Source organism: Bombus huntii, chromosome 2, assembly GCF_024542735.1.
Source record: "Bombus huntii isolate Logan2020A chromosome 2, iyBomHunt1.1, whole genome shotgun sequence".
NCBI classification, from domain to species: domain Eukaryota; kingdom Metazoa; phylum Arthropoda; class Insecta; order Hymenoptera; family Apidae; genus Bombus; species Bombus huntii.
In genome coordinates, this window is record NC_066239.1 from 21,857,324 (window position 1) to 21,872,706 (window position 15,383).

At 44.9% G+C, this 15,383-nt stretch overlaps 1 protein-coding gene across 1 annotated transcript in view; it reads right to left on the bottom strand.

The window, feature by feature from the left end:
* LOC126878250 (dynein axonemal heavy chain 1-like) overlaps positions 1 to 15,383 on the bottom strand; it is a 55,352-nt gene that overhangs the window by 526 nt on the left and 39,443 nt on the right. Inside the window, 26 exon segments of the mRNA XM_050640838.1 lie at positions 159 to 282; positions 453 to 634; positions 737 to 963; positions 1,250 to 1,518; positions 1,834 to 1,986; positions 2,072 to 2,323; positions 2,489 to 2,668; positions 3,730 to 4,096; positions 4,444 to 4,598; positions 5,085 to 5,278; positions 5,398 to 5,593; positions 5,812 to 6,037; positions 6,139 to 6,449; positions 6,536 to 6,807; positions 6,953 to 7,343; positions 7,948 to 8,133; positions 8,401 to 8,555; positions 8,858 to 8,963; positions 9,069 to 9,199; positions 11,357 to 11,477; positions 12,087 to 12,215; positions 12,322 to 12,424; positions 13,288 to 13,496; positions 13,978 to 14,147; positions 14,581 to 14,743; positions 14,899 to 15,123. Of these exon segments, the coding sequence (XP_050496795.1) occupies positions 159 to 282; positions 453 to 634; positions 737 to 963; positions 1,250 to 1,518; positions 1,834 to 1,986; positions 2,072 to 2,323; positions 2,489 to 2,668; positions 3,730 to 4,096; positions 4,444 to 4,598; positions 5,085 to 5,278; positions 5,398 to 5,593; positions 5,812 to 6,037; positions 6,139 to 6,449; positions 6,536 to 6,807; positions 6,953 to 7,343; positions 7,948 to 8,133; positions 8,401 to 8,555; positions 8,858 to 8,963; positions 9,069 to 9,199; positions 11,357 to 11,477; positions 12,087 to 12,215; positions 12,322 to 12,424; positions 13,288 to 13,496; positions 13,978 to 14,147; positions 14,581 to 14,743; positions 14,899 to 15,123 (5,197 nt within the window).

Below are 15,383 nucleotides of genomic sequence, written 5' to 3' on the forward strand. Positions count from 1 at the left end.
AAATGGTAAATAGGTATATTTTAAATAGGTACATATCGTAGCGCAATAGATAGAGAATATGTATACCGAAAGCACGTCGAAATAATTGATCGAATACGCCGAAGCTATGGAAAAGAATATGACGTTTATAACGTTTCTTCGAATATCGTTATACTTACTAGTATATAGTTCCTTGGGTAAAGATTCGTTTAAATAGTTTCCATCCCATCGACATCCTTCAAGAAACAGGCCATAAATAACACAACCATTTGGCGGTCTGTGCTCTGGTATCGATTTTAATACCTACAACGTTAAAAGTAATTCGACGTTTATCCGTTTTTACGTTTCTTTATCGAATCTTTATCCATAGTATATCGTAGTTTGCGTAAAATTCGCATTTCACATTTCGGCGATCTAACAAGATGTAACAAGAATAATATCGTAGGAAATTGATCGTTCGATCGATTCGCTACCTGGAAACTGAAATCAATCGCGTCGATGGATACGACGTATTTGCGTGCGAAATTCTGCAAAGTGCCCGTTAAAAATGCTTGCGGAAAGTAGAAACCGGAAATCCAAAAGGCTGCCGGTATCCCTCTGTTTTCCCAAGATCTTAAAAATTGGATTCGTTCTTTCAAGTCCAGGAACCAAGCACCTGCACCACCGTCGAACTCGATCATTCAAAGAAAGATTGGAAAGTCTGTTCCGACAACGAATCGAACGGTTAAACTTCGATAAGCGACAGTGAAAGCGTTACCGAGAGGTTTTAACGAAGGATAACCCTTATCTTGCCAAACTTGCGGAATTCTGTTAGTGTAGAGGCTGTTGGACACAATTTCCAAGTATTCGGACATGACAACCAATCCTTTTAAAGCTTTCAACAGATCCACCAGTGTTGTTTTTACCACATCCAGTAAACCGTTATAGCGTATAGCTTCTTGAAGCAGTACAGTGTTAAAGGACTCTTCGTACAATACCGGATACCTGAGATATATTTCCGTTATCGTGTATTCGTTGTGGCATAAAACGAAACGAACGAACGAACGAAAGACGAGTATCGAAGGTTTTCGTAGCGTCTTTTGTACGTTCGAAATGTAGGGAATCTCGGTTGTCGAAGTCGTGTTAGGCTCGTAAGGCGGAATAACGATCGCGAGCGTAGAAAATAAAAGGACGAAGAAGGTGACGCAAATCGCGATTCGTGGTCGTTTGCCGCATAGACAGAGAAACAGAGACGCTGTATCCATGTATGCGCGTAAAGAATATAAAATACTTTTGCTGCATAGCGGCCAAATCGAAGGTTCGTGGTATCGTCGACAGCATATCTCGGGCTAATCGATTGGTCACCTCTTCGACACTGGCAGCCGCGGTTCCGACTTGTCGTGGCTGAAGCGCGAGTAACGTGTTCAGGCAGGCGTACGTTTCCGCTTGCGCGAAGCTAATATCCGCGTTTGGATGCATTCCGAACATCGATGGGTCGTCGTTGAGGGGGAAGGTTTTCACGTACTCGATATAATCGTGGAACGTGGCCGTGTCTGGTAGCTGGAACGCGCGAAAAACGTTTCGTTGTTCGCGATTTGTCGTAGAAACGCAAGTGGATCTTAAATTGAATTACGATTATTCCGGTAAACAACGGATAACGTCTATCGTACTGCTACTATCGCGACACCGTTTCCGATACCGTTCGTACATCTTCTATTCCGGAAATTATCTCGAAGATTTATCTCGTAATATTTCGAAAAATATTACGTTTCTAACGATTTTCATTTTTTTAATCTTTCTCGAGGCTATCGATATCGGACGGATAATTTTCAGTTTCTTCGCGTCGTAAAACCACGCTACGACAACGATACACACTTGAACGTAACGTCCTTCTTCGTCGAATTGATACGACGACGACAGAATCTCTTGCCTGTAAAAATCTCGTAGAATGGTTAGCACGCATCGACGATCCCAGTCGTCCGTGATTCGGCCGCCATAATTTATGTGACCAGCTGTGTATATCAACACCTGTTTGAACGACGCGAAACCATGAGAAATCAAGCCGTGCAACTATGCACGTGTATAGATATAATACGAGCTTAAGCTTTTATACCTTAAACGGAACGGTATCGTATTCCAAGAGAAACATGTGCAACTGCGATATGCATATCCTTAAATCACCGTCGGTGAACTCGTACGGTATATTGAATCCTAAGGAACCGAACTTTCTTCGTTCCAGTAGCACCGAGTGAAACAGACACAAGGAAAATACCAACCATTTGAAGTGGCCAACTTTCGCATGAGTAGAGTCGATAAACGTTTGCATCTCCGTCACTTGCGTCAAGTACACGCGAAACATGTTTGCCTGAAAGCGAACAACGCTTTTTTCTCTTCCGTCCTCTAAAGAATACTTTCCACGAGTTTGGTAGAATTCTACGTAAAGGATCGAGGAAGATATTCTTCGAAGAGAACGAGAAAAAGGTAGAAGGCAAGCAAGGTTTTCAATTTAAAATACTACCATTTTGTTTACCTTTATTCCCCGGGGTGGTTCGACCGTCATTTTACTGCTGTTCTGAAGAATGCTGACGGGAAAGTCCGGCGAAGGTGCGGAGGTTAGCCATAAGCGAAAATCACGATGGTTTTTCGCCCGTGATAGACGCTCGACCAACGAATCCAACTCCGGCATCCAACTCGGAGCTAAATGACAATTCTGCGAAAACGTATCCTCGATCTTTCTACTATTTCTTTCATCGTGTCGTTAATTGCGTACGCTTCGTTATCCTTTGCTCTTCTGGTTATTATTATTAATTCTCGATGGTAAATTTGTGGGAAAAACTAAGATCACGGCTATTTAACGAATATCCTGCGCCTCTCACTCGAAAAGTATCTCCACGATATTCGGTGGTAATTCAACGAGATGAACAAATAAGAGACAGGGAACTCTTGGTTTCGTCGCGTTAATCGAAACGCGTCTCTCCGTATCTTTATCTCGTTGTCGAGCAACGATAGATTTGCTTCCTGCTCCTTTTCGCGTACGTACAGGTATATCCCGAAGATAAACAGGCTATCATCCTCTTCTCTCTACCCCTGTCTGTTATCGTTCTCCAACGGCGTCGTCCTGTTTCTTTGAACAACGATATATCCGTTCGATCGACGATCGCGATATTTCTCGGTCTAACTTTTCGAAACTTAAAAATTTCAACTTTCACCGTGATCGAACACTTTAACAAACGCTCGATCTTAGTTTCTCTCCGCCCAATATTTATCTCGTATTGCGCGTTTCTGTCACACGAATTACGCGATTCCGTTATTTCGAACGTTCGTTTCATCGATTTACGTAACGCGATACACGTAGATAAACTCTGTTAAACGAACGTAAATTACGATAATACGGCCAATTTAATCGCAATTGCACGCTACAACTGCTGGAAATTTATCATTATATCGCTTTGACCGAAACAACGTATTTCCTATCTACGTTATACGCGAATTACGCGTAAAACATTAAAACGAGACATTTTTCACCGACGTAGTTCGAAACACGATATATAGAATTTTCGAATGTTGGAAGGCGAACGCGATGTAACACGGGAGATGGGGTATTTTGAGACGAAAACTCGTACTTTGCCGAAACCTACGCGTTCGAACAACTCGTTCGCCTACTCTTACCCGTAAAACAAGCTATAAATTTACACAGATTAACAGGCAACTTTCGTTTCTTTGTTTCTGGAAGAAAAAGGAAAAAGAAAAGGAAAAAAAAGAAAGTCATACCTGAAAGAAACACCAGTAACCTTGCTCCGCCGATAACTTTAACATCGCTTCGGCTCGGGGACCTTGTCCCTGTCCGAGCGAGATAGCGTGCAATTTCGTGCTCATCTTTAACTTGTCCGCGAATTTGTACAGTTCCGCCGCGGGATCTGTGCCGGTGGACAAAACGAAGACAATGGGCGTAGTTGGCGAAGATTCGTGGTAAACGGCAGACAGTTCGGTAGTTCGAGGCTCGACGAATTCGTGGCCTAAATATTTGGCCAAGTACAGTTGCATCGCGTTGGTCACTTTGTCGGGTCGAAGACACTTGAGCAGCAACATCTTCTGAAAGTCGTCCAGCTTGGATCGCCATGGTTCTGGATACGCGGCTCTGCACGGGAAATCGATTAAAGCGATACTTGTCTCGGAAAATTGCTTCGACGTCTCAGGATTTAGAAACGCGCGAAAATCCTAGGAAATTCCTTTCCTATTTTCCCTTTTTCCTTTAAAACGGCCATTAATCGATAGGATCGAAAACGATAGTAATAGGATGGACAAAATTCTCCGATATTTCCTTTGATCGTAAACCGAAATACGTGGAATGTTTTGCATTTTCGTTCTTCGTATGCGTCAGTTTTACGCGTTCGTTCCTATCTCGTGATAAACTGGTAAATCTGAAAACTGTTCCTAAAGACTAAATAGAGAGAGAGAGAGAGAGAGGGAGAGAGAGTTACTCACAGATGCGCCTCCTGAGCGTCGAACACCGTTTTGAATCGAGTCACCGACTCTTTGAAGAATTCGACGAATGTCCGAAAGCTTGGCAGATTCTCGAGCGCCTGAATCTCCTTCCAGCAACGCGGTGTAATCCATTCTGGCGCCGGGTTTTCACTTTCCTACGAGATAAAAAATTTTCTAGTATAAAATAGAGTGTGCCGAGTTTATTTCGCACACGTGGTCGCCTGCGACAGTCGGCGAATAGTTACGGTAGTTGTTTTGCATTCTAAAATTTTGATTTTACCGGTATCCACGATACACGGATATTCGGATCGAACGGTGATACCGAATCCGAAAATTAGAGAACAAGAAGCAAGAAAATTAGTTTTCGCTACGCTAGTCGAATACGTACGCGTGTACGGGTTTCGGCGTTCGCTGCCACGGATAAAACGTTTACGTTCGATATGGTTATCGGATCGAATAAAAGAAAGGGACGATCGCGTATGAAATAAAATTGAAACTGCCGATCGCGAAGAAGCGAGTCCTTTGGATAAATCGAGCCAAGTGATAATTTTAAGAAGGTCGGGAAACGTTTCGAGGCAGCAACGAATCGCTAGAATGTTCCTAAACGAGGATAAATTTGACGAAAGAATCGCGTTTCTTACTTGCATCGGTTCGGCTCCCGACAAAAGATGCCTCCATTCGATCGCGTCGATCGAATCGTCGTTCATACGAATCCTAGCGCAAACGAGGAACGCGAAGTGAAGCTTGTGTTTTTCAAACAGACTGCGACACACGTTCGAGAACAGCGACAGCATGAATTTCCCGTTGATATTTGCCACTCGTACTTGGATATCGGCTGAAAATTATTACCATCGTTAGATAGCGTCTGTAGAATCTAGAAGCGACGATCGAAGCGTCGCGTGCACTTATTCGTCGATCACCGATTGATCGTATTTATCGAAATTGTTCGCTAACCGCTCTTTTCCGTCGCCAGTATGCTGTTGTTGAAGATGTCGACGAACCATTCGAGCGAGTACTGATACATCGTGTCGATGAACTGCAGATCGGAGAGACAAAAGAAGAGGATACGGGCGCGAATCGCCACTGGTATATACAGCGATCTGGTCGTGTCGATGTCTACCTGGGTGATCTCCGCCTCTTTCATCTTTACCTACGCGCGTTACTCTTATTACCGTTTATCGTTTATCGTTTATCGTTTATCGTTTATCGTTTATCGTTTATCGATCTCCCTCCTCTCCACCCGTTTGCCGGTTTTCTAGCAGTGTGGTAAGAAGGACGGGTGGGAGGAAGGCTTGGCCCAGTGTTACCGGGACTTTTAAAAGGTCGATCGACTCGACGATATCGGTAAGGTTTAAGGTCGAGGCGAACCTTGATCTGCTCGCTTTTAACTTTGGACGCCTCCAAAGTGAGAATAAGATCCATGTCGTCGACGGCGGAACCCTCGGACACCGACAATCGATACAGAATCCTGTCTTCTATCTGCTGTAGCTCTTTTCTCATTTCGGCGTTCGATTCGATCAGAACGTTTCTCGCTTGCTCGAGGTCCGGTCGTTCCTGGATGGCGACCAACGACAGCATCTGATCCTCCAGACCTCTGTTACAGTCGATATTTCTCCATTTTAATCTCGCCAACGTTCCAACATCGATCGTTTCGACCGTTTGCCATTTCGCTAGAAAGGATTCGCCGCGGCTTACGTGGCGGTGAGCGCAAAGTTGACCAGCAGTATTTTCACGCACACTTCGGGCGTGTAACGCGGGCTCGAGAGTCTGGTGGTGAGGAAGAGCCGGAAATCCGGATTGTAGGGAACGATGTTCTCGCCAACTTTGACGCACCATTGGCCGCCATGCTCGAACAACGATCTCAAGAGAATCGGGTCTAATCCTGCCTCCAGCTCTTGGCCGACGTTCTCCACCAGGCAGGCTCTACCAAATCGCACGCAGGACTCGACCACGCGAAGCAGCTCTTTGTCCTTCATTCTCGCCACCGATATGCCGTTGCCCTTGTACTACTTGCCCGTAAAGCGTAGTTTCTTTAATTTATCGTCTACTATGTTCGATACGACAAATACGATATCGCTCGCTCGTTGCTCACCATCGAACGTATCCATTTGTTCGCTTGCGCTTGGGGGTCGATAAACAGCGGCCAGCGATTCGAGTGCATCGCCAGCACGGCGTTTTCCACGGATAGCGTATCTCTGGGTAATCCCTCGATTTGCCACCTTCTTATCTCCACTTGATCGCCCAAAGTGGATACGGGGTCGCTGCCCGGCGTGTGCGGAACCCCTTCGCCGAGAACCTTTTTCCACGACGATAACAGCGTCTGTCGATACGCGTCCGTAAAAGGTGTCAAATAGGCTATCGCACCTGTAATTGCGATTAAGAACGTCGAAATTTCTCGTTTTCCAGAAAACGGCCAAACCTTCTCTCGACTTGCGAGCAAACGTACAGAAAAAAAAAAAGAAAAAAAAGAGAAATGGAAAAGAGAAAGAAGAAAAAGAAACGTTGATACCGGAAGCTAGGAGGATATCGCCGACGGCGTTTTTCAACGACGTATTTAGTTCGAGCACCGTGGTGGTCCAACGTATCTGTTCCCCGGCAAGACCGTCGATCAACCTGACAGCTCTTCCCATCCTATCTTCGCAAAGCTGCTTTTCCCGCTCCAGTTCCGCTTTCCTCTCCTCCTCTTCTCGCAGAAGCTTTCGCAGTTGCTCCACGCCTTCCTCCACCTCCCTCAGTCTCTGTATCGCCATATTCAGCGTCTTCTCGGTCTCCACGAGAGCCGCCTCGGCTTTCGCCAATGCCTCCATCTTTGGTATTACTTTCAGATTTACGAAATAGTAGTTGTACATCGCGTGCACCCACAGGCACAGCGAGTGACACGCCTTTGACACGTATTGGATCTGAAACAGCGCGATCTCGTTTTGCTCGCTGTGTAGCAGCTTTTCTCCTATTTCCTCTTTATCACCCGACCGCTGTACACGATTCTCGCTTTATACCGTATCGCTGTACAAATCGCTACTTGCCTCGTCTCTGACTGTGAAACACGCGAGAAAACTATGTTCTCGCGAACCGAACAATTTCAAATTATAGGCGTCGTGTAACGCGGATGTGGCGATAATTTAGCCTTCGCGCAGTAAAGAGACTGGAATTCAGCGGCTTGGATCTCGGTCGGTAGTTTCTTTACGTCGAGGAAACGTCGAAGCCAACCGATTCCAATCAACGCGCAAATCGACCATCGTATCGAATCTCGAAAATTTCTTTTTTTTTTGTTTGCTTTTGCTTTTTTCTATTTCCATTTTTCTATTTCCTATTTTCTATTTTCTATTTTCTATTTCACGCAGAGTTTCCATTCGACGGAATATTTTTCGTTTAAATTTAAAAAATCTTTTATGCGCTGAAAGTACGTACGCATACCCGGGCGCGTAACCCGGAAACGTTCGCGTTCGTCGCTAGAACGCTAGAGTTAATTTCAAGCAACTGCGGTTATGCTCGTTTGAATCGTACCTTGGATGGTTGAAAATCGGGATTTTCGATGTAGGGCTTTAGCTTATTTATTATTTCTTCGGTCAGATTCTCTTTATCGTAGTTCTCCATGGTGTATAAAAAGTGGCCCGGATCCGAGAGCATCAAGCTGCCAGGTGTCCAGTAATCCAGTTTCGTTTCGGCCCCGAATTTTCCACCCACCGGCACCTAACGTTCCAACGAACGCTACAAACTATTTCTCGAATATTCCGGAGCCGGAAATCGCAAGGAATTTCCGACGACCGTGGTCGGAGGCAGACGGTGTTGGGAAATTTGAGAAAAATCGAGAACGCGGCAAAGATAAGAGAGCCAGGAATCCTGTTTTAATTCTTTTCCGCCTCTAGACGTATCTATCGTACCAATAACGTTTATCTCCTTCGTGATATATATAGTCGAGTTCGCGAGCGGACTTTTCTCTCGCAAACACCTACGAACCTTGATCGGTTTCACGTTGTTTATGATACAGATGGCTTCGATGACGAGAAGCACGCCGACCGGTGGCCTTTTCATCGCCTTCACCTCGGTGATGTCGTTTCTGTTCAGGGCCTTCAAGCTCTTTTCGGCAGCGATCAACATCGGTCGTGCTTCACCTGTGTGGCAAACATCGGCGAGTATCGATCGAATCGGTTCGCACGGTGCAGTCGCGTGCACGAGCGTGTCGCGTTAACGAACAAACACTCCCGACGTTGTGCCATCGCTCGGTACGTTGCACGCGGTTGCGAAACACGCTTTTATCGATTCTACTAGCTCTACTCGTGCACGCGCACGCAACAGTCGTCGAAAAAGTCGTCAAAGTTTTTGCTCTTTCACTTTTTAGAGAAAGCGAACCACGCGAACCAACAAGAAGCATCGATGTGGTCGCGTCTTCCGTTCGCACGATCGAACCACTCACTCAAATCGGCTTCCGCTTCGTCTCTGATCGCCTGATTCTCCAGCTTCATCCTTGCCGCTATCGCCTCTTGCTGTTTCGCCTGTGCTCGCGTCTTCTCTGCCTCCATCTGTAACGGATCATCGAATCTTTCACTCGCACATCCAAAGATAGAACGTTCCTATCGTTCGTTCGTTACCACCCGCTGTTACGTATTCCAAGCTACGATACTAACGGTGTCGACCGTGATCTTCTCGATCATTCTAGCCGTCGCTCTCGCCGCTTCTTCCAACTTTGGTTTCATCTCCGCGAGCAATCGCTGCATATCTTTCACTTCCGTTTCCGCGCTCGCCAGTTTCTCCAGACCTGTGCAAAACGATCAGCCAGCTACTACTCGTAACGAGATACCTCTGCTCGCAAAGAAACGATTACGAACGTTCGCGTCATCGTCTTTCAAAAATTTCTTTCTTCCATCGTTTTTACGTTATCCAGGCGCAAAAATCGGAGGCGCATCGGCTCTCTCGCCAAATATTCGCACGTCACGACCAACGTATCGTGTCGTTTCGATGCCAGACCCCGATCGATCGTATTACGCACAGATAGAAATACTAATCAAATTGGCCAACGATTCGGTGAGAAATTCAAACTCGACGGAGAAAAGAAGTAACGTGGACGCGTCGTCGAACGGAAAAAGCACGCGGAATATGCAAATAAAACTGTCGTTCGTTAATCGCATTGGTTCGACTGTAATTGGCGAGGCAGCGACCAATTATTCGATTTAGCGATCGATTTCGTTTTACCCACGATGCTTCGTTCGCGACAGCTCGAACTAAATAACGTTTATCGCCAACCTGTTCGTCCAACCGTATTCGACGAAGCGAGCTCGGCGATGTAATTTTATCGTTTGCCGTAAACGACGATGATTTGCGAAATAAGTCGCGACATTGAAAGGCGACAGAACGAGCAACGAATATCTCGTCGTCGAATAAAATCCTACTTTGTCGTAAAAATTCCATCAAAGTGATCGATCTACGAGAGATTCGTCGTAGTGGCAAATTTTCTTTGAAAAATTACGAAAAAGTAAGTATAACTTAGAGAGAGAGAGAGAGAGAGAGAAATCGTAAAATGTCGATTTCTGCGATATAACGATGAAATAGAAATAAAAGAGAATACAAGGAGTAGAACGCAAACGGATAGGTTTAAAGTTGCGACGATAACGAAAAGTCTTATTTGAAGATTCGATCGCTGCGTGAAAATATTTGGAAATTACGATGGCGATAAACCGAATGGAACGTTAAAAATTAGAAAAACGATTGATCGAAGCCGATCGTTCGGCGAAAATGGTTTGCTCTTAACAGATGACTTTTAAGGCTTGTTTCGTTGGTTCCGCGACCGATATTTATGGCTCGGCCGTAGTAGAAATCGATAACTCCAAGTTGCCACGTATAACGAGCTTTCGTCAGACGGGTTTCGTTTAATTCATCACCTCCAAAATTACAGCCACGGGTCATTTACCTTTGACCCTTCGCGGAAGCTACGCTTTCATCCTCCTTGGACGTTTGTCGTTCCTTCCGTCCTAATTTTCCTGTTAATAATTAAGGGCAAAGATATTTTCGTAGTACCGTTGGTTTATCGCAGCTCGCTAACCAGCTTCCTCAAACGTGCTTCCATCATCCGGCTAAACGCGCCGGATCAGGGGGTTCGAGATCGTAATTTTCAATCGAGAGTCGTACGTCTAAAACTTTGACCGGTCTTTTCACGAATTAAGAGAGGAAAGCCCTGTTCGAAAAGCCCTCGGACGGTTAACGCTGTCGACAAAGTGTATCGTCGGTTTGAAGCGCGAACGTTGGCGTAGCTACGATTTCAACCGAGAAATCGTAAAAGAGAAAACGTCTTCTTTCGTATCGTTCGATGTAATTTCCAGCCGAGGAGCGTTCGTTTAAAGTTTAAAAGACAAACAGCTTGGGCGTTTGATTTAAACGGGTAAGCAGAGGCGTCGCATCGAGAAAGCGATCCGCACTTTGAAAACCCTTTTGCGCATTAGAAATTCTGCCAACGTCTGTTCGTACCAGGTAACGTAAAAAGCGATTCCAAGTAGGTAAGTTAAAGTGGAAGATTCTTGAAATTTCGGTGTCGCGTTCGCTTTTTTCGCAGCAAATCGATCACCGTATTATCGCGTAAGGAAGGTAGTTTTAGCGGTTCTCGCGCGAATAATCCTCTACAAAAGGTACAAGGTGATCGGCAAAGTTAAGTGGCTTTCGATCGTACATATACCTACGCCTATGTATACTACTACCTATAGCAGACGATGTAACGTCGATACTTTTATATCGATAACTCGATACGATTCGTCAGCCTCGCTCTACTATTTACCATTACTAGGTAATTGGTCCATCGACCTTTTAGTAAATAGTAAGAGTAAAAATGATCGTCGTTGAAAAAAGGAAAGAAGGAAAAAGAGAAAAAGAGATTCCAAGAGACGAGTCGAAGAACGAAAAAAGGTTGTAAATTTTTGATACGAACCAGTAGCGAGACGATCCGCCGCCGTTTGTATCTCCGTTTTCTTCTTAGCGAGGAGATCACCGTAGCCGGATAATAGTTCCAGATACGACGTGGGCGTAACGTAATTATACCGGTTCAGTTCCTGCGCGATACGATATTTTTCTTTTCAGTTGTCGGATAATACGAGCGAACGAAGCACGGTTCGTAGGCTTTTCGCTACGTTATTCCGTCAACGATTAATAATCGGGTCGGTCTCGTCGACTCGGTCGCGCTGTGTTTCCCAATTTTACGAAATAACAACATGTCCCTGATACGCCTAGTTTCGAACGTTTGAACGAAATTTTTCTTGCCCCGTCGAACCCCCGTTATATTACTCGATTCGTTTTTGCTCGCTGCGGCTTTTACATCTTTTACGTTTCGTATACGAAACGCAAGTCGCTGCTTTCAACACGCAACACGCGCAACACGTGCAAAGAAACGTTTGTTTCTCGAAAGGGACGAAAGAGGATTCTGTTTGGCGAGATTTCGACACCGCGCGATCATTGAATACAAAAGGCTATAAGAGGCGCGTTTCGCCGATATTCTCTTCTTCGAAGTAACTTTCGATTCGGCCGTGCGTTAAACTCGTATTTCCGCGTCGCGTAAATTAACGTCGGAACTTTGGGGTTAGCAGCGTGTAACGCAAACGGCGTGTAACGACGAAGAATTTTCCAGTTTTCCCCTCTGTTCGATTTTTCCTACTCCGACTTACCTTGAGAAACAGATCGCTCGCATCGATCACGCTCGAATGCATATACTGGCACATTCTTACGATCGACTTCAACGCGTCTTCGGTAATAGATTCGTCTTGTATCTCGGAGAGGAAGCGCATAGCGACGCTCTGAAACACGAACGCCAACAAGTACAAATCGTCGACCGAACGAAAGCGAAAGAAAAAAGACCGAAAAGTCTCGTCGTCGGAAATAATGGTCGCAGCGCATACGAACCTGAAGCGCGGCTTCCGGCCACGGGCAAAACCAATCGATCGTACAGCAGTTCACCAAAGCTGGAAACTGTCTGATACGCGCGCGAAACGTCTCGCCGATCGGGCTGAAAGTTCAAAAGGCCGTTGAAATTTGTATTCTTCGATCGACGAACGGGGGAATATACCAAAGTCGGTGGGAAAAGAAATTCGCGTGAAAAGAAAAACGAATTTACCGTGCAACGACGCACACAGGGTTCTAAGCGAGTCTTTGCAAACCGAAATAAAGCGAAAGTGGAAATTTACACGATCTAGGCGACAGGAACGGAAGAATAAAAATATTCCGATGGAATTGGTAAAACGGTGTCAGGGAAATAGCGGCGTAAACGCGATTTAAGAGGCGAATTCTCGTGACAGCGACGAACGAGAGAAAAAAGGTGAGCGGAAGATGTACGTCACCACGGATGAGGTCGTTTGTCAATTTCGAGGAAACGATCGATGGACGAAGCGTTTCGTTTCGCGTTACGAATCGTCCTTTCTCTGGCTTGATTTACGCGTCCGATCTCAAGGCTACGATAAATCAGCGAAACTCGCGTATAAACGCGGAAACGCGAAATTCTACCTCCGAATATCGAACTCGTTTTATTTGCCGTTCGTATCGACGACGAGATCTACCCGGCCGTCTCTCGTCCGTCCTCTTTCTCTCTACATACACAGCGACGGCCACGTATTTTATTTGCAAACTAAAATCATAGAGAATTCTATAGAGTCGTTCGAAAATCGATCGCTAATCGATCGGACAATTTCTATTCCGTTTCGTGTAAAATGAATTTCCGATTTTCCATCGATCAATCTCTTATGCGTGTACGCGCGTACTACCTGATCGGTTCCATCCGCTATACGATCCTACGATACGTTCAATTTTCATCAAATTCATCGAAACGATCAATTTCGTTAGAAAGAAAAAAGAAGAGGAAAAGGAAAACTATACCTCATAGTAACGACCACGTGTAGGTTGTTACGCACTGTCTTCACGTAGAAGGAAAACAGGTTGCTTCTATTGATCTGTAGGCCAGCTTCCTGCACGTGGCCACGCATCGAATGAAAGATCTTTTCCATTTCATCCGCCTTGTAGATATTTGGTACGTCACCGTTGTTTAGCACGCTGTTCAAATCCTCTAGCATCGAATCGTCTTTTATCTGAACGACACGGCGAACAAATCATTTCTCCTTTCTTTATCCTTATCGAATCGCTGTCGATACCGTCTTAACCTAACTTAACCTATCTTAAAAACTAAACTCGAAGAAAAATTTCGCCTGCCAATCACGACTTTCGCACGGTCGAAACAGCAAGAGGCAAACGATTACCATTAACGATACGTTGTCAAGCTTTTACCTTCTTTTCAAACACGCGTACTATTTATCGAACGGATAACGATCGATCGCGAGGGAAGTCCGTCGATTCGAACGGATAACAAACAGAAGCTCTTCGACGAGAACGAAGAACAAACAGAGCTTTTGCTCTTCGAGTTCGATCGCATCGATGATACGAAGGATGCGCGTATTACGTCGTATCGTATGAATTTCAATTATATTTTCGATATTTTCGTAGCGATAGATCGAATAAGATAGATATTTTATAGATACGGCCAACGATCGATAACGAGATATCGTAATCTACCTGTGTGTCGGAAAATAAAAAGACGATACATTGGTTCTGTACACCGGCCTTCATCATTGAATTTTTAATATCGTCGCGCCAATCGCTCGTCGTGTAAGCGCTGCTCAGCTCTATTTGAAAACAAGCGTAATCTTGCATGTTCGAGGCTAGTCTCGTTAAGCTCTGTCGTCCTAAATAAGGATAACGATAAGGATAACTACGTTCGGAAAGATGGCGGTGATACGAAGAAGCGTTCCTCGTCGATCGAGGATTTACCAAAATTAAGCTATCAAAAAAAAAAAAAAAAAAAAAAAAAGAAAAAAAACAACCTAAGAACTCTGGTAAAAAGCTGGATTACGCGTAAAAAGCTTTCTCGAGCCAACCAAGTTTCTCGATATTTTATCGATCGTTCTAAGAGTTTTCTCTTCGACAGCTGTCGTTTGACACCTTTAACAACCGTACGCTCGGCTGTCGTTACCACGATTTCTAGTTGCACGATTTCTAACGCAATGTGCGTGCGTTGGTTGGCGCACAGAAACGAAAGAAATAAAAACGTAGAAAAATTTGACGAGCAACGCTGGGAAACTTTGCGAACGATCGTGCGAAACATTTTCTCTACGTCACCCGATCCTCCCATTCCCAAAAGCAGAGCGTTTCCTCGAGGCTGTCGTAGGATTCGATTGATCCTGCAGATATGATCCATAGCGTCTTGGAACAGTACCAGTTTCATGGGTGTCGTTGTCGAAGCATTGTAATCTTCCAAGAATTCCTCCAATACGTGTTCCATCTACGAGCAATATCGGTTACTCTTTACGCGTTACAGTGCATAGAGTGGCAAATAGATTCGTTATCTAAATATTTTGCGTTATCCAAATCGTATTCGAACGAGAAGAAGAAACACGACCGCGTCTATTCGAACGAACGAATCGAATAAACACTTGCCTTCTTCCGATCGGTTATTTCATCGTACTGTTTGCTGGTCCCAACAAAGTCGCCGAAAAATAACGTTACGTCGCCGACGATTTCACTGGGATCGCACCGAAACTCTCTGCTCATCGTATTTCGCAAGAGGTCGTCGAACCATTTTCGGTCTTGGTCGTCCACCAAACGATCGCTGAACACTCGTACGTTCTCGTGGTACCAGAGTAACAATAATTTTTCACGACGCTGGATGAAATCGTTTGTTTCACTCGATCGTTGTTAACCTGTATCGACTTTTATCGGGATTATCGCATCGACGAGCATATTATTAACGCCGTTACGTCGCGTAGACACGTTTCGTACGGTTACGGTTATCCCTGTCGTTAACGTTCGTATCATTGGTACAAAGAAACACGCACGATACAACTGCGTATTTTCTGCGTTGCAATAATCCGTTAAATTTATAAACGACGTGAAAGCAATAGAAGGAAAGATACTCGTACGGG